Here is a 24,220-nt window from a genome sequence, read left to right on the forward strand (position 1 = left end):
ACCTGCAGAAAAGGTATTTTCAATATTTGTCTGTAATGTATACCCTTTATATAGCTTTTTGTGGGTTTTTCAGGCTATGTGGCCATGTTCTAGCAGAGTTTATTCCTGACGTTTCACCAGCATCTGTGGCTGGCATCTTGAAGATGGTCACATAGCCCGAAAAACCCACAAAAAAGTATGGGTGCTGGCCATGAAAGCCTATGCCCTTTTTGTTCCTGCAAAGAAGATGAGAGCAGATGACACATTTCCCAAGAAATGTTAACATCCATACAAGGCTGGACTGATAGTTTATTAGTAGAAGAACTTCATCATGTACTTTCAGACTATAAAAGAAATGAGCATATTTATTTAAGATAGTGTACGTTCAAGAAATAAATCACCATAGTACAATAATACAAATGATAAAAACACCATACTTCATGCACATGTAAGCACATGCACCTTAAAATTATAGACATGGTTTAGATAGATATGGTTTAGAGATATGGTTTCTTCAGATTTTAATTTGTGACTTCAAGGCAGGGGTGTATAACCTGTGGTCCTCCAGAAGATGCTGATCTACAAGTCCCATTACCCCCAGGCCGTTGGCCATGCTACCCAGAGCTAATGGAAATTTGAGTCCACAAATATCTGGATTCTAACTAGATTACCACACTACACTCTTATAGTACTGCTATTCCCCTTTAACTGCTCTGGCTGCCTCCTGTTGCATTCTGGGATTTGGCGTTTGAGGAGGGACATTCAGAGTTCTCAACCAGAGAGCTCCTAGGCCTCACTGAACTACAAGCCTCAGAATAAACTGTTCAATAATTTAATTTTTTTTCTCTTCAAAATAACATTTTTCCTCAATCCTGCCCCCCCATGTATTACACACTTGTTTTTATACCATACTCTTTATTACCTTTGTACCACAATTCTAAGCCTCTGGCTCTTTTTCTCTAGATCAAATGTCAAAATTTGTTGTTAACCACCTTTGCGTCAATGCTCACTCATGGCAATGCTGTGGATGAAATATCTCCAAGACTCCCTATCCTCCACCGCTCTGTTAGGTCCTGCAAATTTATACCCATGACCTCCCTAATAGAGTCTATCCATCTAGTATGCAGTCTTCCTCTCTTTCTACATCCCTCCATCTTTCCTAGCACTATCATCTTTTCTCATGATGTGGCCAAAGTAGAATGGCCTCAACTTGATCATCTTGGCTTCCCGAGAGAGTTCAGGCTTGATCTGCTGAAGGACCCATTTGTTTATCTTGTGATAGTATGCAGCCTTGTCTGACCCCTTTGCTAATTGGGTACTACTGTATATTTTTTTCTCCATATTCTGTTCTAACAGTTGTCTCTTATCCTAAATACAGATTTCTCATCAGGACTATCAGCTATGGTGACATTCCCATGTTTTTGAGAGCAATCCATAGCTTTTAATAATCTATGCAGTCAAAGGCTTTGCTGTAAAAAAACACAAGATTTTCTTTTTGAATTCCTTGGTGTGCTTCATTAGCCTTTATATGTTTGCAGTGTGGGTCTTAGTGTCTTTTCCCTTCCTGACCCCCGCTTGCTCTTCTGGTATTTCTCTCTCCATGTAGGATTGGAGTCTATGTTGCACAATTTTGAGCATAATTTTGATTGTGTGGAAAATTAATGCTATGGTCATACAGTTGCTGCAGCCTTTTGTATCTCCTTTTTTGTGGATGGAGATCACTTCCAATCTGTTGGCCACCATTTTGTTTTCCATATTTGTTGACATATATTCACAAACTTTACAGTTGATTCTCTCTGTGTGGATTATAGCAGTTGAACCGGAATATCATATATTCCTGGTAATTTATTTTTTCTCAATGTCTCTTATTGTAGCTTCCATCTCACTTTTAAAATTTGGAGTTCATCTTTATGTTATTCTTCGTTCCATGTGTCTTTCATTTTTTCATCTCTTTTATATAACTCTTCTATGTATTGCATCCAACTTTTTTTTTTATTTCTTCCCGGTCTTGTAGTATTTTATTTTTATTGTCAAAATAATACACTTTAAGCTGACTGGATTTTCTTTTTATGGATAGGAATCAGTGCATTTCAAATGGGAACTAAGGTGCAAAACACATGTGCAGCAGATAAGAAAGTAAAAGGAGGCCTCGGAGGTGCTCCTGAGGCACAAGGCTCACTCTGCTGTGTTCTTGTTCTTTTTGTTGTACACCTGGCTCAATGCTAGGGAATCTTGAGAACTGTAGTTTTGTGAGACACTGAGCTTTCTCTGTCAGAAAGAGTCCTGGTGCCACTAAAAACTCCAGTTCCCAGGATTCCCTATGTTAGGAAGGATCGAATTAGGGGAATTTAATTAGCTCAAATATTATGAGAGACGTGTCCTAACAATGCACACACGGGATCGTGTCCCTATGTGTATACCAGAGGTCATCTAGTCCAACCCCAAGAAACAGAGACTCAAAATGCCAATGAGTTTCAATAAAAATATGAAACGTTTATTAAAGCCACACAACAAAGGGGATCACACACGCACACACACATTCAATGCTAAAGCAAGGGAGGGGGAGAGTCTGGGAGTAAAGGAGAAAGGATAGAGGCATCGTTGGGATATTTACCTTAGGAGTCTTCTCCAAAGCGACGGATGTGAGGGATAGTGAGACACAGCTGCAAGAACGGGGAAAGAAAGCGGCAGCCGTGGTGGCTAGGATCCGAGTTCCGGCGGACAAAGCTAACTGGAGGCCTGGTGACAGTGAGCTTGGCTTCGCTCAAGTGATTTCAGTAGAGCAAATTGCTCAGGGAACGCAAGCTTGGAGCAGGTTGCTTCTACAAGCGAAGAACTCAGGCTCAGAACTGAATCTACAAGTCCACTGGAGGGCTGGAAGAGGGGTCCTTTTATACCCCTGAACATAACCTCAGGCTATCTAGATGGCAGAGCTGTTATGTTAATCACTCGCTCATTGAGAAGGAGGCTACCTCTATTGTCCTCTCTTCTTTGGGTAGCTTGCGAAACTTGTAGGGCAACTCCCAAACCTGCTTGCTTAAGGTTTTAAAATGTACTTTTTTTCCTGTGGCCAAGCCTAGCAAGCTTGCTGGCTAAGTTGTCAGCTCGCCTTTGGGATAATGGCGGCTTGCGATGGGGTCAGTCAGGGGTCATGATTTTTGATCGCATGGCACCCAAAATTTATATACAGTCCGTCCTCGCCTTGCGCGGCGGATCCGTTCTGGATCCCGCCGCATAAGGCGAATTCCGCCTAAGCTCGAGCCCCATTGGAAACAATGGGGCTCGTGCATGGTGGCGCAGTGGCGCGGGAGCGCGCGGGGCGCAACGGGCGCACGCGCCCATTCAATTGAATGGGACGCGCCGCCCCTTCCGCCCCACGCGTGCCCCGCAGCTTGAGCGCGTATGCTCAAGGCCGCGTATGACGCACCCACGTATGGTGCAGGCGCGCTGTAAAACCAAACTTGGTAACACCTAGCACTGAGCCAGAACAGTTACAGCAGTCTCAAATTGGATTATTTCTGCATTGAGCAGTGCTAGCCTAACTTGTCAAGATAGCAGAAGAACTAATTTTTGCACTGATTTCTTTGAAGCTATAATTATAAGTAATTGTCCTCTCATAACCCCATTCTCTGCTATTTTAACCATAGGTTTTGCCAAGTGTGTTAGAGTGCCTTTAGTTATCAAGTGGAAAATAACTATCATCTGCTTGATTTGCATCAGGAGTACTCAGGCTTGTGGGCTCCATTTAGGTTTTTGTACTTGATTAATTGAATGAAAGATGGTGCAAAAAACAAAGACTCAGATAATATGTTGACTGAATGCCTCCCACAGTCTTTCCACACAAAAACCTCTTCTTGATTACCTCGCATGTTCTTTGTTTTCTCATAACTTGAAGCAATTGGATAGATTCATAAGACTGAAACTTTTTTTGTTACTTTAGGAACATAAAATATATTCTTTACATAATATGACACAACTATACAATTTTGTTTGACATAACATTGTCATGTTTGGTATCAAAATGCAGTTTAGTCAGACAAATTGAATTCCCTTTTAATTGTTATTGTTGTTGTTAGAAATTATTCCCCAGGGGGTGATTTTCAGGAACGCTTCTCAAGTGTTCCCGAAAATCACTCCCTCTGGGATGCATCTGGAACGGGATGGGGATATGAGGCAGCGGTGGCAGCATTATCGCTGTGCAATAAAATGCATTCCCTGCCACCTTCCATCCCCAGAACATTCCGTTTGGGGATGCTGCAGGCCTGTTCCAGGGCCAATGCAGTAAAGCTCAGAGACTGTCCCGTTTAATCCTCTGTTGTCCTACTTTTTCAACTGCTTTTAAAACTCCTCATTTCTCTCTCTTCTTGCTTTCCCCCTTTGGCCTCAGCTTACTTCAGTTGCTGCAAACTGACTTCAAAGTGGAAATGTAATTTGCACTCACTTAACAAAACCAGAGGGAGAAGAGAGGAGAGGCCTGAATCTTGATCTTCCCAGTAGGCTCAAGCACAAGCAAACTGTTGCAGCCTGTCCTTGCTTGTGCATTCTTACTCATAACTTTTATTGTCTTGATGTTGCTTGGCCACATGGTGTCCCAGTTTTCAGCTATACAATGTTGGAGGGTGTCAGGTGGTGGTGATGGGAGTGATGTTTCTTTTCTTTTGATTTGCTGACTGTTAGATTTATTTTGTTCTATTTTATTTTATTTCAATTTTATGCCACCTTTCTCCCAGAAAGGGAGCCAAGGCAGCTCACAAGACAAAACACATTTTTAAAACGTTACTACATGGCTCAGGTCCACACTGTTTGGCAGACTGTTTCTCTTGGTATGAACTGGCCCAGACTCTAAGATCCTCTGGGGAAGCCCTTCTCTCTGTCCCAACATCATCACAAACACGGTTGGTGGGGACAGGAGAGAGGGCCTTCTCAGTGGCTGCCCCTAGACTCTGGAACTCCCTGCCCAGGGAGATCAGAACGGCTCCCTCCTTGATGGCCTTCTGCCGGCAGGTGAAGACCTACCTGTTCACACAGGCATTTAGGGATTTACTATAAGAACAGGCTGGGATGTTCGATGTTGGACCAGTTTAAAAATTCTTTTCAATGTACATTTTATTTTATTGTACTATTTTTATTTTTATTTTTAAATACTGTGAAGCTGCTCTGAGTCCCAGTGCTGGGAAAAAAGCGGGAAACAAACAAACAAACAAACAAATATGTAAAAACAATTAAAATAATCTAATTAAAACAGTATAAAATTAACATAAAAACACTGAAGTTATGCCATTCTCTCTTCAGCCCTAAGGGGTTGTTCTTAAAAAGGAAAAGAAAAAAAGACGAAATAAAAAAGCAGCCTAACACTATGAGTTAGTCTCCCGAGAGGACAGCAAGCAACAGCAATGGGCTATTCCTCCAACACTGCACTGAGTAATATTAATGAATTACTTTTAAGAAGTAACTGCATAGCACAGATGGCTGAAGCATAAGTAAAGGAGGCCATAGAAGGTGAAATAAATTTAGCCAGGAAGAGGGGAGGGTGAAAAGGATTGGAGTTAAAAAAGAAACATTGAGTGCTGCTAGGGGAAAAAAAAACCTGTCAACATGAAAGAATTATCAGTGCTCTCCACAGAGGGGGCAAAGATGAGATGGCTGAACAACTGGCAGACTCCATGTAGACAGACTGTGCTGTTTGACCCCTGCTGAATAAGGATACAATGGCAAAGAACAGAACACAGCTGGAGCCAAATAAGAGGTCAAGAGCGGTTGCATTCTCTTATCTGAATTAGGCAATCACTTGGCACTATTAAGTATCTCTCCTGTGGCTAATTCTAGGAACAGATAACCCCATTTAAAAAAGGGGGGTGTTGAGAATGAAATTTTTTAAAATGTGAGTACATTGAAATTATTTTGCTGCATTTTCATATAAAATGAAGTTGCTTGGCCTCCTGACCTACTATCCCTTTTGTTTATGTAATGTTATTTTTGGTGCTTGGACTAATAGGATTATAATGTTTTTTGGTCTTTTTTAAAAATTAAACCTTAAGGCATCTTTTTCCCATTTTGGGGCTAAGGCTGACTGGCTTCTGGGAGCAAGTGTGAAGCAGGGAGGACATACCTCAGTTTACTCTTCCATGCAATGTCTTGCTGGTGGCACTGAGCAATGTGGGCTCAAAGAAGTGCTTTGGTGCCATTCCAGAGTGACACCAAGGATGCTATCACATGTGGCAAAATTGGAAGTTTAAAGTGGGGCCAATGCAGGGTCATCCAGGGTTTAGGGATAAATTTGCAGCTGCTTTTCACATGACATGCATGCAATCAGAAGAGAATCCGGGGTGAATGTGAGGTCAGTCACCAGCCAGCTCCATCAGGCCTTGCCTGAAAGAAGAAGACTCTCCCTTTATCTACCATCATCTAAAGGGAGATTGGGGCAGGCCAGCTCCATCGAGCCTAACCAGAGTAAGAAGAAGGCTCTCCTTCCAGTCCATCTGCCTTGGTGTGGGCCTCAGAGGGAGAGAAGATCTGCTGGACTTTTCCCCTTCCCCACTGCCATTCCCTTCTCCTTTTGTGTCTTGTCTCTTTAGATTGTAAGCCTGAGGACAGGGAAATGTCTACTTAACAATTTGTGAGCTGCTCTGATAGCCTTTTGGCTGAAGAGCGGGGTATAAATAAATTATTATTATTATTATTATTAATCGGGAAATAAGTAAATTTGCAAAACTACCAGATTTATGTGTCTGTTTCGCTTGCGAATTGACTCCCTTTGCGTCATTTTGCGTCATGCCAGCCATGTGGAAAGCAAGCCTCAGATGACTTCATTTCCCAGGGTGCCTTGCTGTGCCAAAGAGGGAGAATGCTCTGGTCCCTTAAAGGGATACACAACACTCCCCTCTTTAGGCTCCCTGGCTGCTTTTCCTCCTCTAAGTAAGGGCACAGCTGCTGGGAGAAGGCAGAGGGAGGACGCTTTGGAAGTCCTTCTGGACAGTAGGGAGAAATGGAGGACATTCCTTGGAAAAGGAGGGCATCGAGGAGGATCAGCCCTCTGTGGAATCAGGCAGGCCCCCTCTTTTCTCATTCTCTCTCTCTCTCTTGTGTGTGTGTGTATGTGTCTGTCTGTCTTTGTGGTTTCACGGAGTTTAAAAACGGCAGCCTCAGTCTGCCTCCCTCTGACACAGTTTCTGGGGCTTTTGGGACAAAGAGGATCCCCTCTGGTTTCCCCTCCCCTTCCTGGAGCGTGTGTGTGTGTGTGTATGCACTTGTGGAATTGACAGTTTTGAACATGCACAGAAAAGGTATTTCTAAGCGAACAATGGGGATTTGTTTGTCTCCTTTTGATACCCAAACTCGAATCTGACCCTAACTAATGCGCCTTTAACCCCTTGTTGTGCTCTTGTGTGTGATAACCATTAGCAAATGGGCTTGTGTTTCTGGGATGCCACCACTTTAACCATTTTTGAGATGGACACGCATAGTTCCCCATGTGATAATGTCCCAAGTGGCTGCCAACAATCGGCTTTGGATTCTGGGGTTCCTGTTCACTTGCTTGTCTACACTATGCACTAAGCTGCTGTTGCTGCTAACTGATAGAAGTGCAGAAGGAGTGCTTTTTCTTGTGGCTGGAATCAAACTCAAACTCTTGTTACCTTGGGATTTCCCTGTTTGCCTTGGTGTGAAGCAGATTTTGTCTTGAGCTTTTTTATTCTTCCCCCCTTAAGTTATGGACAAATTGCCGCAGTATGGGAATGCTTCTGTTCAAGGTTACAGCAAGCCAGATATGACACCATTTCCAGGATAAATCACCCTTTCCAAGGGCCACTCAACTCTCACTTTCCATGTTTGACCCTTCAACAGTCAGCCAATATAATGCTTCATACCAACTCAGCAACCTAAGTCATTAATGGACTCTGGGGGATTCCCCATCATCTTATGCATTTAATAATAATAATAATAAATAATAATAAATTTTATTTCTACCCCGCCCTTCCAAGAAATGATCAGGGCGGCTTACAAAGTTATAAAAAACATTACAATACAGGTAAAATTCAATCAACAGTTAAAAACCATTATTACAAAAGCCGGAACAGGAAGACGATAAGTAAAAGATACATCTATCAGGGGCAATAGAAAAATGCAAAAACAATCATCAATCCAGGGTCAGAGGAAAAAAAGGGGCAGGAGAAATAGACAAACAATTTAAGGTGGGAAGGCCAGCCGAAATAGATATGTTTTCAGCTGTTTTTTAAAAACATCTAACGAGGCGGCGGAGCGAAGCTCTGCAGGGAGCTTATTCCAAAGTACAGGGGCAGCGGTGGTAAAAGCCCTCTGTGAGGTTCGGGTCAGATTGGACCTGGGAACCTCCAACAAGTTGGTCCCAGAGGTTCTGAGTGTGCGGGGTGGATTGTGTGGGGAGAGGCGGTCCTCCAAGTACCCTGGGCCCAAGCCATTTAGCTCATAAATGAAGTCCCTCATTGTTTAGTGGAGTATACTGCCTTGCAATTGAGAGAGCGATTGCACCTTTTCAGTGCAATGGATTTTTACTGTCAGTTCTTCCTTTTCTTCTTTTCCTTTCCCCAGGGCTGCAGGCTCTGGGGCTGCACTCCTTGTTCAAAGTGTGGTCTGCGTAAATGGAGGATTGGGTTACCTGTATAGGGGAGGGGGTAATGACTATCACATTCAACCCTTGCTAACAGAGTAAACCATGAAGGATGCCAAGAATTCCAATCCTATATCTGGAGGGTCACATAGTTTCTAGCTCTGAGGTAGACATGTGGGAATACCAACTAAAGAATAGGATGCATAAATGGAAGATGAAAGTGATTGTAATGGCTGGCCAGACATCTTGAACCCCACTCCAGCACTAAATTAAGTATGACAGTACCTGATTTTTCTGAAGCAAGATTTCTGTATATACTCATGTGTAAGTCCAGACATTTTAGTCAAAACATCAACCCGAAAAACCTGGGTCAGCTTATCCATGGGTCAGTGTAAATACTGTACTTTATAACCATACGTCTGGAATGTTCTTTGTATTTATTGCTGAGAACTCAATACTTTGATCCTCTTATCGTCCAAAACTGACATTTTTGCTAGCCGGATCTGACTACAGTCGTCCCTCCCCATTAGCAGACTTGGGATCCACAGTCTTGATTACTCACAGGTTGCAAGAGGGAGGAAACAGAATGGCACTTGTGCTCACACAGTGCACGGCCATTGAAATAAATGGGACCCCAACATCGGCATTTTTTCTGATTCATGGGAGGGTCTGGAAAAGATCCCCCACAAATCGGAAGAGACTAGTGTGTTACGTGTCTTATTGAGCGGCTAAGTAAGGGGCTCTACAGATCGGCAAAAAGGGGCGATGAGAAGCAAGCCGCAGCAACCACATGGCCTGCACAAAGTGGTGGTCTGCACTGCCTCCATGTTAAGATAGCTTTGATGAGGAATTTTAATCTGATGGGTGATAAAATATAAGGTTAGAACTATTCTGAATATATTGCATTTTGTATATAATCCATTTTGCTTGTTTATATCCTTAGCTTGATTGTATTATTCAGTCTGTGTATGAGTTTATGCTGTTTTGTTGTTTTATGGATTTTTATGGTCCTTGCAAAGTCTGATTAATGCAGAATAAACTTCTTCTTCTACTAATACTGTACTTTAACTCTTATCAAAAAGGAAACATCCCCTTCTCTGAGTGAAAGACCTTAATCTGTCCCAGGAGCACCTAAAAGAAGCACTGACACACACCTGTGATGTCCTGCCAGGACTGAATGAAATTTTCCCCTGCATTTTCTTTCACATTGGTTCAGGCCATAGTATGTTTAGTGTAGGAAAAGTTCATTGTATTAGTTGTGGGAGGAGCTGTAGGTTTCCCCTGCATTATTTCCAGGTTTGGTTTGCCCTTTCCCAACATGCTCTGTTGTAGCTGGACGCTTTTAGTTTTGGAGCAGTCTTTGTTGTCAGCAGGCAGAGAGCTGACTTTTGGTGGCAAACAGGCCCAGACAGCCGGAAAGGGCATTTCTTACACGTTAGCCATTTTAGTTACCATGTTAGCCATTTCAGTTACCAGATCTCAGCCAAATTAGTTACCAACAACAAGTGAATAAAGAATTCAGGAGCTGAAAGACCCTGCACCAGCTCCATTGAGTGAGGAGAGCAAACTAACATCAGACCCAGAAAGATGACATCCGGAAGATTGCTGAAACTGTAAAGTACCTTTTGTTTAGAGCTGGGGAGGACAAAACTCTTTATTTTGTCCTTTAAATTAAATTTCCCCCCTTTTGAACTTTACATTCAGCTTCAGAGCCTTTTTTGGGTAGAAGAGTTTGATCTCACCAGGGTACCGGCGTTGCACACCCAAACCTGCCACCACCTTTAGTTGGGTGTGTCTTCACAACACCCCTTCTACTCTCTCCTTTGTACATGCCCATAAATTTTAGCCTTGATTTATCCATGGATCATATCAAAATCCATAATTTGGCAGCAAAGCATGCCCAAGACATGAACTTGACTTATACATTAGTAATGTACAGTGTAGTGGTTTGGTGTTAGAATATGACACTGGAGACCAGGATTCAATTCCCAGCTTGGCCATGAAACCCACTGGGTGTCCTTGGGGAAGTCACACTCTCTCAGCCTGAGGGGAAGGCGATCGCAAACCCCCTTGGCAACAAATCCTGCCAAGAAAACCCTACGATAGAGTCATCATAAGTCAGAAATTACTTGAAGGCACACAGCAACAACAATATATAGTACACACAGTTTTTCATCTTAATTGTATTGTCCTGTTTAAATCATTTTGAGATTTATTTAGATAGATAGACAAATATGTATTATGGTCACAGACCAACATAATAATAACATAATACAGCGTACAAAATACTAGATACAATAGCAAACTGCATAAAAGAAGTAAAATACATATAAATATTCCTATAAAAAATAAATAAAATACAGATACAGATACAGACAATAATCTGTCAAAGGACTGGATCCAGCTAATTCTTACAGAGCCCAACTAGAAGTTTAATTTCTAATCCATTGTGTTAGTTATCACCCGTCAGATTTTAATTGCTGTTGCACAAAATTTTGCTACTTTGTGTGTTATAGAGTAGGATTAGTATCTGAAAGTAGCAAGGGAACAAAATAATGTTCTGAACATCCTGGATAGATCAGTGCATAGATCTCTATAGTATAGACACTGAAAAAGTACATGTTCCACTGGTTCTATTTGACCAGAATCACAGGGTCACAGTCTTTCCAGGTATGGGATCTTCCTTCAAGGACAGCTGAAGAAAGAACATGACATTGAGCCAAGGTGAAAGCATTATGGTTTTTGGGCACTTCTAAGTTACATATGTATACCATAGGACAGTGATGGTGAACCTTTTAGAGGCCGAGTGCCCAAACTGCAACCCAAAACCCACTTATTTATTGCAAAGTGTCATGTCCCTCTGGCTTTCTAGTAACAAACTATGGTAAACTCTGTTCTGGGGCGATGGCACATGTGCCCACAGAGAGGGCTCTGAGTGCCACCTCTGGCACACGTGCCATAGGTTTGCCATCACTGCCATAGGAGCTGTAAAGTATCTACTGGTCTCACTGGCGGTAAAGGAAAGAGACCTAGCTATATGCATTTGGCAATCTATATCAGTGATACATTGTTTAATAACTATTTTAGCCTGTTCATATCCCTTGTTAAGCAGAAAGTTGGGAGAAAGGCCCAAGGATAGAATTTTAGTTATAACTATTTGATTCCATTTAGATTGAACTTCGTCTTTCAAAACTAGCAGGGCAAGTCCACTGAGTGAGAATGATAATTTGAGCGGGTAATTCAGTATGGATATCCATACTCTAGCCTTTATCTTTATGAAGCCTGCCTCCAATCGCAGAGTGGCATTAGCGACACATTCTGGGAATTGGAATACTGATCTCGAGAATTTTGATTGTATAAGTTCTAATGGAGCAGAATTTGAGAAAGGGCCTAGCTGGGCACCATAAAAGAGTTCTGCTACTGTCTTTGCTTCAAATAGTTTGAGAACTGCTGGTATATAATGTCCTCCCTTTGCCCGGTAAAAGTTTTGAATAGTTAATGAGCTCCTCTGAGTATTTGCCCCTGAGCTTTCCTACTTCCAGTGGAATGGAAAACTACACCTAAATATTTGAAGCAAGTAGCCTGCTCAATCTTGTGTCAAGATGTAAAATTTCCAAAAACTTTGAAGCCATGGAAATAAAGGTTTTCCCCCATTTTTTTTCCAGAAAAAAATTGAAATTTTCAGAAAAATTGAAAAAATGCAATATTAGCACTGTTTACAGATTTAAAGTCACTCTGTTACTTTAGCAACATAATATATGACTATGTACAATTTGATCTGGCATAAAGTTATTACAATTGGTATATTAAAATACAGTGTATTCAAACAATTATTATAAATGGAATTTACTTTTATTTTTAAATTTTTTTTTTATTTGTAACAAGTGGAGTAATAATCTCCTCCACTTTGGTTTTGCTAGTTTATGTGAAGCAGACAAAACAGTAAAAAAAAGCATAAGAAATCATCAATATTAGTAACAATGAAAATTATATTTCCTCTCTACAATGTCAAGCACATTTGAACCCAATATGTATTGGGTTTGTTTTACTGCTGTATTCTTTTTAATATATACTTTTAAATTAATGTTTTATGTGGTTTTTAATGCTACAGACAGTTTAAGATTACTTTGTATGTCTTTAGCTATGTGTGGTTTTACTTTATCTCTTTATTCTGTAAACCGCCTCTTGGGGGAAAAAGCATATAAATACGATGGTTGACTGAAAGCTTCTATTTGGGCATAGAGAAACAACTGTTTTAAAGCAGCAGAGATTGTAGAATCATAGAAACATAGAGTTGGAAGAGACCGCAAGGGCCATCCAGTCCAACCTCCTGCCATGCAGGAAATCACAATCAAAGCATCCCCAACAGATGGCCATCCAGCCTCTGCTTGAAGACCTCCAAGGAGGGAGACTCCACAACACTCCGAGGGAGTTTGTTCCACTGTTGAACAGCCCTTACTGTCAGGAAGTTCCTCCTAATGTTGAGGTGGAATCTCTTTTCTTGTAGCTTGCATCCATTGCTCCGGGTCCTAGTCTCTGGAGCAGCAGAAAACAAGCTTGCTCCCTCCTCAATATGATATCTCTTCAAATATTTAAACAGGGCTATCATATCACCTCTTAACCTTCTTTTCTCCAGGCTAAACATCCCCAGCTCCCTGAGTCGTTCCTCATAGGGCATGGTTTCCAGACCTTTCAACATTTTAGTCGCCCTCCTTTGGACACGCTCCAGTTTCTCAATGTCCTTTATTAATTGTGGCGCCCAGAACTGGACACAATATTCCAGGTGGGGCCTGACCAGAGCAGAATACAGTGGCACTATTACTTCCCTGGCTCTAGACACTATACTTCTATTGATGCAGCCTAAAATCGCATTGGCCTTGTTAGATGCCACATCACACTGTTGACTCATGTTCAACTTGTGGTTTACTTGGACTCCTAGATCCCTTTCACACATAGTTTCATTCAGCCAGGTGTCCCCCATCCTATATCTGTGCTTTTCATTTTTCCACCCTAAGTGCAGTACTTTACATTTCTCCGTGTTGAATTTCATTTTGTTAGCTTTGGCCTCTGTTCAGGTGATTTTGAATCTTGATCCTGTCCTCTGGAGTATTAGCTATTCCTCCTAATTTGTTGTCAACTGCAAATTTGATAAGTATGCTCTCAATTCTGTCATCCAGATCATTGATAAAGATGGTGAATAACACTGGGCCCAGGACAGAGCCCTGTGGGACCCCACTGGTCACTTCTCTCCAGGATGAAAAGGAGCCATTGTTGAGCACCCTTTGCGTTCGGTCAGTCAACCAATTACAAATCCATGTAACAGTTGCCTTGTCTAGCCCACATTTTACAAGCTTGTTTGCAAGAATATCATGGGGAACTTTGTCAAAGGCCTTACTGAAATCAAGATATACTATATCCACAGCATTCCCTTCATCTAACAAGCTGGTAATTTTATCAAAAAAAGAGCATGACTTCTTTCTCTGAAACCCATGTTGACTTTTTGTGATTATGGAGTTGCCTTCTAGATGTTCACAGACTCTCTGTTTAATGATTTGCTCTAGAATCTTTCCTGGTATAGGAGTGGAGTAGAGACCCTGCTAATGTGGAGAAGACCCTGTGGAGTAGAGACCCTGCTAATTCCCCCTTTAGCTTACCAATATACAAATTCTGTACACCTACGCACTCCCACCGCCTATTTAAAACATGTAGGAAGATTTTTATCAGTTTCACCAGTCTTATATTTAGAAACATCTAAATTAACAATTTGGGTGAGATGTCATCACACAAAGGTTTGCTCTGCTTTTTTCCAAAGTTTCTGAACTTGAATTCTATTTCCAATATTTTATCTAGAGAATGTTGAAACAAGCCAAGATTAGCTTCCCAGAGATTTAATAAATAACTATACTTAGAACAGTGGTTACATGTGAATAGAACACATTAAACAGAGTGAAAACAAGTGTAGGATAAACAGTCAGTTAGGAGGGCGAGTTTTCTTTCTTTGCACAAATGAAGTCAAACTATGTTTCTAATAAAATAGAATAAATTATGTTTCTAATAAAATAGCAAACCAAAACCTGACCACGGTGGACAGCTAGTCATTTTAGCTTAACGTCTCAAACAGTGCTGTTGTGAGAATATAATGTACCCTATATAATATTTATTTATTTATTTATATTTATACCCCGCCCTTCAGACCTAAAGGCTAATTATTTATATTTCCCGCCTCTCCCTGCAGATTGAGGCAGAGCCTTGACTTCACTGGAGAAAACGTTATTGTCTTATTGGAGATTTTAAAAACTCATAACAAGTGGGGGGGAATTCTCTCAATATTCCAGGCGGGGGGAGGTCTGTTAACACAGAGTGGATTACTTAGAAACACTCCCAATGGAATGATTTCCAAATTTTAAACAAGGGATCCATTTGCTTCAGCAGCAAGTTGCTCAACTCTAGGTGCTCTGAAGTTTAGCAGTAGTTTTGTGTGTGATGCTACAACATATTCATAAACATAAAGGGCTGACCAATACCACTCAGCAAGATCTTAAGAAAAGAATCTATACAGGACCCGACCCCTTGAGGTTTTGTGTGCACGGACTTGCATGCATGAAACACAATTTTCATCCACAATCTGCAAGAAAACACCATTCACCTATGAGGAGGACATTCTGTTTGAATCTGCACTTCTTGTTTTCCCACTTCTCACGATCCAACTATTGGCAGTTCCTTTTCTCACAACTAATTCCAAGCAGTGCTGTGAAAAAACATAGGTCAGTTCTATTCTTTCTGTTCTGATCTTTGAACTCTTTTGAAAGTACGTGGTGATCACTGGGTGAAATCCGTTTAAAAAAAAGTCATGGTTGGCATGTTTGATGCACTGTTCAAAGTACAAGTATTTGGAAAAGTAAATATATTTAGCCTAGAGTACAGACCTTGGACTATCACTTTAGTAGACATTAACTTATTACACCTCTTTCCCTTTAAGGTGACCTTTGTGCTTTTAATAAGCTAGCAACTGATGCAATAAGGATTTCATCTATAAAAGTCCAGTAGCAAGCGCTGGGCAACTATGTCCACAGGAACCCAGCACTTTTGGGGAATATACTGACAAGTGAAAAACTATCCAAAGATGATGCATCTGAAAATTGCAGCAATCATCTTAATCTGTTCAGTCCTCCTTCTTCAGGTAAGAATACTTCTAACATTTGAATTTCGTAATCTAAGGAAATTGCTAGTTTGGATGTTATGTGTACTGTACTGTATTTCAAGGTATATTTAAATAGCATGCCTAGATGTGCCATAACTAGGACTGACCTGGATTACAACCCAGCATGAACAGAACACAATTGGGTGCTATTAGAAAAAAGACCACCATTATGTCTTAAACATATTTGGAAGGAGGGTTCATATTCAGGAAGGGTAACTGAACATGTTGCACCTCCGCATAGGCTCTCACTTGACTTGGGCTTGCCTTTACTCAACAGAGCCCCCAAACAGAACGAATAGCAGTCATAAATTTGTATGGTACAAGGGGGACACACTCATGGACATCATGGGAGCAAACACTCAACTTGTGCTTCTGAATGTATTGTTTTTACAATCTCACTGGCTTGGTGAATGCTTCTACAGAAATGTAGGATGGTAATACTTGCCATATGTAGTAGAAATGTGGAAGACCTGAGTGAAGGAAATTACAAGAGCTTGTTGTCAAAATGGACCTCCAGTGTCATACATAAAAAATATGTAATTGTGTTTCAGACACACGCTGCCTCATTGTATCCACAAAACTCTCAGCTAGTACGGCAGAGGAGAATGACACCTTTCTGGAGAGGAATCTCAAGACCAATTGGGGCCTCATGCAGGGATAACAGTGAATGCTCCACAAAATTATGCAGGTAATTTCTTCCTCACTCTTTCAAACAAAACATGTGAATTTTATGCATAATGATTTAGCTAACGATTAATGTTATAAAATTCTACATAAAAAGTTATAGCATGCAATAATAATCCAGTCATCTTCAATTAAAAGGAGAAACAGAATGCTCTAGTGACTCTCCAGGGTTGCAAAGGTACATGACACCAGAATGACAGAAGTATTTTCTATTTCAATACCTCAAAACTTTTAACCTCCACAAAACATTTAAGGAAACTTTGGAGGCCAATTTCCACCTCTCAATCTGACAGTCTGGACATCTGCTGTGCACTATCAAAAGTATGGGACAAACCAGAAATAACTGATTTAAACCAACAAGGCAAACCACAATGAATTAAAGTCATGTTCCAAGTTAGTTTAAAAGGTAATTCCTGGTTTCCCACTTTGGCAATTTTGAGAAGTTGGAAGACCATCGAAACAGCATGGGAACTGTGCATGTTCTACAAACTGATTACCTGTGCTTTCATACAATACACTAAAAAACAGACACTGAAAAAATGTTTTGGAAAATGTAATGCAGACATACTACTAGCAAGGATGTCTAGTGGGAAAACAGATATATACACTGAAATATATTTCTACATCTTCTCTAATCATGATGTTATTTACTACCAAGTTTGCACCAAGAAAAAAAAATCCATGATGGAATTCTAAAAATTAACAGATTAAAAAATGCATTTGCATTAGTCTCAATACACCTAAGAAAAAGTAAACTGTTTTTTCTTCTTTTGTAGGAGCAAACACTGTTCTTTAAGAACATCTCAGGAATGATTCTTCACTGAGAACCTGCTGCTGTTACCTGCAACAATGCTCCTTCCTGTTTATTTATTATCACCCCATCTAACATCATTTGTCAGAGCTTTCAAAGCTTTTAACAGTTCAGTTTTATGGGTGCAAAGGACTTCAACATGTCAGAAGTACATGCTAATTTCAGTTACATTTTTCCATCTTATTCAAAGGTGGGCCTTTAGCCAAGCTACAGTAGCTTACATTGATTGTGCATTTTATATTGTTTGTATTTCATGTTTTTTCTATGCAAGATATTAAAACTCTATTAAACAAATATATGTCACTTGTTGGTCTTGTATACAATCTAGCAGGAAAGGACACTCTGGGAAGCTGTGCTGCAAGTACAGCTGAACTATAAACCTTGACCCTTTTGTTGCAGTTTTAACTTTCCCAGAGCCAGGAATTCTTAAAATAATTATCTAGCCCTAATGAATAAGAAATTTACCCATACCATTAATAAACATCTCAGTATCACCAGAGATTCCATTTCTCTTCCCATGTCCCCTATGGCATTCAAATTTCTATTTTGTGGCAAGTAATGCTGTGTAACCTTCTCTGAGTCAGTAATTCAGTGGAAAGTAAATGGATCAGAAATATAGTGTGCTGTGCCCATCTCCACTTTGGCCAAGCGGAACTTATAAACCAGGTTTTTTCCCATCTTCAAAATGAAAGGTTTTGTAGTCTTTTGTAGCAGCTGCACAGAGACCCATGCAAAAGGATTAATTCAAACACAGTGCATATAAAGTTTAATACAGAAAATCTATTTGATATTTATTAAACTTAGTTTCTCCAGTTACAGTTTTGCATTGTACAAAGCATTTAAATGACACAGTAGTTAAAAAGATCTTTACAAATTGAAATGTGATACCCTTTTCTCCAAATATTTAATTGCCATAAATTTGTTTAAAAATACACATTAAACGCATATTTCAGACACTAAACTTTCTATAATCTCAATACCACAAAATACATAGAATATACTATACAGATGTGGAAAAAAATCTAGTTAGTATATAATACTTTGCTCACCATTAACATACGTGAAATGCACATACTGACTTAGAAATCCTAATTTGGAGCCCCAAAGTACCCTTTTGAAATTTCAAATGTATTGCAAAGAAAAGGGGGGGATCACAGTTTTGTTTTAAAAGTTTAGTTTTGGTTGAAAACAGGTGACTAAATACAATGATAAGTAACAAAATGTGTAAGACATGAACATGTCATGTACAAAGCATACAACAGAGAGCCATCCTGCCAGTCATGATCAGTACCAAGCTGCATGCTTAAGATTTTTTTTAAAAAAACTGATAAGTTAAAGGTTAAAACTAACCTTTCCCCACCCCATTCTTCCCCACCAGTTTGTCCCTAAAAGGAAAAGAAAAACCTTCTTTACCGAACAATTTCAAATAAGATAAAAGGATCTTTAATAAATATATAAGCACTTTATCCTCCATATACAAAACTTCTTAAAACCATTTAAAAGGGAAAACAGATAGAAATGTCAGCATCTGTGCTTGCGGAGGCTACACCTGGCCCATGAAGCCACATTCTCAGTGATCTTAATGCAACCATTTTGGAATGCTTTCTCCAATACTGATGTGATTGATAAATTAGGAGAAAGGAAACATTTGAGTCCATTCTGTTATCAGAAACCAATGCTTTTCCAAATTACATATGTAATCAAGAAGCAATGCCAACATTAGATCTGTTTTGACAATTATCTGAGCAGAAGCAGCAGTTCAAAATGTTTTCAATTGGTTTTAAAGAAAACCTAGATGAACCAGCAAGGGATGTGTAAGGCATTTGTAGAAATGCTTGGGTTTTCTTGGATTTCCCACTCCAATGAATATGTTTTCATTAACCCATCACAGCTATTTTGAAAGGTAATAAAGTGTCAGAAAGATCATCCAAAATAGTGTTGCAGATTACACTTTGCACAGTTAAGCTGTCTTTTCTGTCTCTAGAGAAAAGACAGAAATTGTTTTAACAAGAAGATGCTTTGGCTACACTGTTGAAAGACATCCAACATCAGTTTATTGAAAACCCAACTCTCCCACAATACTGGTTCCCACTCACAATTTAAAAGTCATTCTGCCCTTGACCCAAATATTTATGAAATATTTGACATTCAGGACTCTTATCATATGGTTTGAATGTTGCTTAAAATGTGTTTAGTCTTGATTTGCTCAGGTCCGTCTAAACCACTTTCATAAAAATACTGCAAAGTTTACAGTGCAAGGAAATATTACTACATATAGCAAAGGTAGTCTTTCCCATTATATGCCATATTGGCAAACTATACAATTACCTGCCTACAGCTGTGTTTTACTTGCCTTTGGCAAGCACTTATATCCACAGACTTCATACCTGCTGTGGCTGCTTATAAACACACTATAGGGCTGTTTTGTATAAAAATCACAGCAATCAAGCTTCAATAGTCTAAAAGAAACCAATAGCACTCCTGCATAATATGCAAAATTTACCACCATCACTAAAATGAGGATGGTTCTGCACTCAATAAATATGTTGATATAGTCAGCTGCACTATAATCTAACACAAGTATAACAAACTTTGGACAGACTTGAGTTCATTCATCTATATATGTAGATATATGTATTAGAAACATGTATATTACAAATTGCATACTGCTGTCTAAAGATCAAGAGCCACTTACTTGCTCTGCTTTACAGCCAAAACATTTAAACTGTATTGAACTGAACACGCTGGGCCATCTTGGTCTGGTACCTGGATGTTCATTTAACATAAAAATATGAAGTAGTCAAGTGTTTACAAGGTCAATGGTTCCTATTTTATTAATAGGATCCGCCATAAGAATTTTGCTTTAGTTTGGGATCTGCCGGCTGGATTCTGCCCCAATGCTAGCCCCTAAATCAAAACTGTTGTAATGTCTTGTGCTACATTGTCGCACACATCCACTGCCAGCAGCCTGGTGAAACACCGGGTTCCACCAGTGGATCTTGCATCACCATTCATGAAGTGCTCTTACAACCCTGTAAGTCTGAGAGAAAATTCAGAATTACTTGAACACCTGAGCAAGCCTAGTGTGATTATTAAGCCAGTATTAAAGGCTCATAACAGGATAATGCTACAACACTGATATGTGTTAATACACAATCGTGAGCCCCTTACATTTCAGAGCCTTTAAGACATCACAAAAATTTGAGTGATGTTCAAAATATACACACAAAGGGGTCTATCTAGATGAAGGTGGACATATTTCAGTCCTAGTGGAAGAAACTGGACACATTTGTTGCAATTAACTTAAGTTTCGAAAAAGTAATTGTTAAGGGTAGATTTATGCTCGTAACTTGCTTTTGCTTTTAAGAAAGGTAGTAGTTTATTCCATGTTTGTGCTGAGAAATTAACTTTGGCAATTTACTCATGTACTTCAGAGATTCAGTTATATGGCCTTTTGATATTTGACAAGTCCAATTTAAAGCTGAAAGTTCATATTAAGGAAGAAGAAACACACTCCATTCATTTAGGAGATGTAGATAATACCTCTGGGAGGCATCTAGTACAATGCCTGCTAGCTCAGTCCAGCATTTAAAAGAGGCCTTGGTAGATTATTGAAGATACAAATCCCCAGGATTCATATGGAAACACAACCTGATAGAGCGTACTCTAGTTTTTAAAACAAAGTTATTTCAGAAAAAGAGAGGTTTTCCCATTGGCAGCTAGATATAAAAGCAACCCAGACCACCCAATTTATCACTGTGGCACTACACAGCAAATAAGCAAGTAACTCAGCTCCTGACACTGCAAAATAGAGGTGGGAATCACGCTGCTTTCCTGATATTGTTGGACTGCAACTTCGAGTCTTCCTCAACACTGACTATGCTGCCCAGGGCAGCTGGGACAAGCAATTTCAACGTCTAGAGGGCAGCTGCATCATTCCTACCCCTGGTATAGAGGCTTCAGTGTAGTAAGCATACCCAGGCACTTCTGGATATTAGAGGTGGGGAAATTGTTTCCTGCACCTTAGCTAGAATCTTTGCTGTTCCTGTTGGGACTGAGAAATAGGAAAGGGGACCAATGGCCGGGCTGTTCAACAGTGGAACACACTCCCTTGGAGTGTGGTGGAGTCTCCTTCTTTGGAGGTCTTTAAGCAGAGGCTGGGTGGCCATCTGTCAGGGATGCTTTGATTGAGAGTTCCTGCATGGCAGGGGGTTGGACTGGATGTCCCTTGTGGTCTCTTCCAACTCTATGATTCTATGATTCCTAGTGATCTCAATTTCGTCACCACTGAATGCTGCCCAATCTAGCTGGTCCTAACAGGAACTAGATTTCATCATCATTTCAAGGGCCACAAGTTCTCCATACCAATATGAATGAACCTGCTTTCAAAATGCTTCTCGTGATGGAAGCCTCAAAACAAGCAGTTCATGTTAAAGGAACCATAGAAGCCTTCTCACCACCACTAAAAACAATAAGTAGAATCTCCTAATCTCTGTGTAGAATTCATTCACAATAAACTGTTCAAGAAAACAACTTAAAGGGGGTTCCACAGAACAGATTCTCACACTAGAACTAATGGCAATATTGCCAAAACCATGACTATGTAGTAATTTAATACAGACAGACATACCCATTTTTTACTCAATCTTAGTTTCTGCATATTAAACCTTCTTGAGATGCATACTTTTCTCACTTTTGTTATAGTGTAATTATTTTTGTATGAAGAGACAGTATGGATTTGACTACATACATCTGACCATGATCCAAAAGAATAGTTCTATGGATCCTACAGCTTCTGCCTTCCTACAACTCACCATGAATACTAAAATCTGCCTCAAAGGGTCTGGAAACCCTAAAGAACAGGGTTTTGACACCACAGAAGTTTGCAGATGGAGATGACACTTGATACCAAAGTATGTTGGATATTAGTCATTATTTCTCCATTCTTTTAAAACTTCTTGTGGGTGGAGTGCAACAGGGAAACAATATTCTTGATTGAGAATACAGAACCCGGGGCAGTGATTTCAAAGGAACAGATTCAAATATTAGAGGGCACTCATGCACCCCTAAAAGAAAGAGACATCAGAGTACAAGGCTCTATAATATCCCAGTTATCGCTTAGTGAAGTTGTTGTAATTGATGTAGCCTCTTAACTTTCAAGGTCCCAAGGACACACTGCAGTACTCATGAATGTAGAATTCTATTCCTTATTTCAAAGCTTGCCATCATTTTGGCACATAGCTATACAGCTAGACAACAATTTAGTGCAATCATTTTCTTGAGCATGCACATTCACAACAGGGGCCAAGGATTCAGGGACAAGGGCAGGGAAAGCAGCATTCCATGATCCCACAACGAAGGGATTCAGAGTTTGACTCTAAGACACAACCCATGGTATTGTCAACAAATGACAGCCTCTAGTATTAGGAAAAGGAAGTGGAATTTTACCAAAGTACTGCAGGAGACCAATCGGATATAGTATACCAATTCCTATGTGTAAAACCTCTTGTAAACAGTATTCAAAATCTTCATCTACAAAAGCATAAGGCACACCAGACATGATAGGGATGCTAAGCAATATTCTTATAGTCAGACAAGCACCTTCTATGGAAAAGTACTTTTGGCTAGTAATCTTAAAGCAGTCACGTAGAATTCTATGCATTATTCTTACAGATTCTTACAGATCACAGTAATTTTCCTTTAAAATGAAAAATTCTGTTCCCATCAAAAAGTTAATAGACATGAAGATGCCATAAAATGGCCAAAAAAAATCAAGATTTCAAATCAACTGGACAGAGTAGTTTAAAACTGTTCCTGTAAGTCACAGGTCTATTCTCTACCCCACGTGGACCACCATATAATCCTTTCAGAAAGGAAACACAGATGTTATTCCCCATGCACATTTTCTGATTAAGCACATCAAGTTTCACATAGGAATTGAAGTTTCAGTGTCCACCAATGACAAGCAACAAAATAAGACACTGCACCAAAGCACAAGATTGTCCATTTGACACTATTCCTAGACCATACATAGAGGCAGAAGCTCCTTGTGACCCACACCTTTTTGCTACTGCATTAAATGCAACTTTCAATAATGTTCTGAGATTGTTAGTGTTAAGACATGTGTTTTGAAGCTAATTTTCCATGTAGTTTAAAGAAAAACATTTCACTTAAATAAAACTACTAATGTATCAAAGAATACCCTTGGAATACAAAAGTAAAACTGTGGCTGTCATTTAGGGGTTGACACAGATATTCATGAAAATGTGTTCCTACACCTTAGAATCTATCAACCCTGACATTCTCTTACAAGCTCTACCACCACAAGACATTACAGAATAACAGAGTTCACAAAATATTTAAATAAAGTGTCTACATTTAATCTTCACTAAGTACTTGATTGGGTAAAATTTATAGGAAAAACAGCTAAATCTTAAAACAGCCCAAAAACAGAGCTTTCAAAAACAAAATAAATAAATTTTAAAACAGATTTGTTAGGCATAATTACTAGAATTCCAATCCAATTGCAGCTTCATGAATCCATCTTACATTAAAACATTGCGGAGTTTAAACTATTCTTAAATATCTTAAAAATGGGGCAACTGAAAAAAGTTCATGAACATGATGGTTTAGAGGTTTTCACACACATGATGCTGGGAGACACACAAAAGCCTTCCTTAATTTTAAGCTTTCACTAAGCAACAAATTATGGCAGACTTCCTTTTTTATGACACAGTGTTGAAAAAAATCAGAGGCAGCAAGAAAAGTTATCTTCCATGTTTTACAATGTCTCCAGTCCATCTATCACTTGGCATCCAAGCGTAACCAATGAAGTCCTTGTCTGGTGTAACGTACTAGGTCTGTCATGACACTTGCATTAAAGATCAGAGGGCCCATAACTTTATCCAGTTCAGTGAAGAACTCTATAGAAAAGAAGAAATAACCAAGCTGAAATGCATTT

General features: G+C 39.7%; 2 protein-coding genes across 7 annotated transcripts in view; one reads left to right on the plus strand and one right to left on the minus strand.

Annotated features, from left to right (window-relative positions):
• The first annotated feature begins 15,634 nt into the window (after positions 1–15,634).
• LEAP2 (liver enriched antimicrobial peptide 2) lies at positions 15,635–17,566 on the plus strand. Its single transcript, XM_089503880.1, has 3 exons — positions 15,635–15,743; positions 16,316–16,452; positions 17,225–17,566. The coding sequence occupies exons 1-3, from the start codon at positions 15,687–15,689 to the stop codon at positions 17,259–17,261; spliced, it is 231 nt and encodes a 76-aa protein (XP_089360006.1). The 5' UTR covers positions 15,635–15,686; the 3' UTR covers positions 17,262–17,566.
• Positions 17,567–18,009: 443 nt separating this feature from the next.
• AFF4 (ALF transcription elongation factor 4) overlaps positions 18,010–24,220 on the minus strand; it is an 89,923-nt gene continuing 83,712 nt past the window's right edge. For all 6 annotated transcript variants that reach the window (XM_089530956.1, XM_089530934.1, XM_089530923.1 and 3 more), the window contains one exon: positions 18,010–24,182. In XM_089530956.1, coding sequence (XP_089387082.1) covers positions 24,064–24,182 — 119 coding nt within the window. In that variant the 3' untranslated portion in view covers positions 18,010–24,063. The remainder of the gene's footprint in view (positions 24,183–24,220) is intronic.

The sequence above is a fragment of the Sceloporus occidentalis genome, unplaced genomic scaffold (assembly GCF_023333645.1).
Source record: "Sceloporus occidentalis isolate IW3139 unplaced genomic scaffold, rSceOcc1.0.p SCAF_1, whole genome shotgun sequence".
In the NCBI taxonomy this organism is placed as follows: Eukaryota; Metazoa; Chordata; class Lepidosauria; order Squamata; family Phrynosomatidae; genus Sceloporus; species Sceloporus occidentalis.

Excerpts from the sequence above, each read along its gene's own strand:
- LEAP2 (XM_089503880.1), top strand. The coding sequence starts at position 15,687 with ATGATGCATCTGAAAATTGCAGCAATCATCTTAATCTGTTCAGTCCTC. Across the intron at positions 15,744-16,315 it reads GTTCAGTCCTCCTTCTTCAG|ACACACGCTGCCTCATTGTA; the intron begins GTAAGAATACTT and ends ATTGTGTTTCAG. Across the intron at positions 16,453-17,224 it reads TGCTCCACAAAATTATGCAG|GAGCAAACACTGTTCTTTAA; the intron begins GTAATTTCTTCC and ends CTTCTTTTGTAG.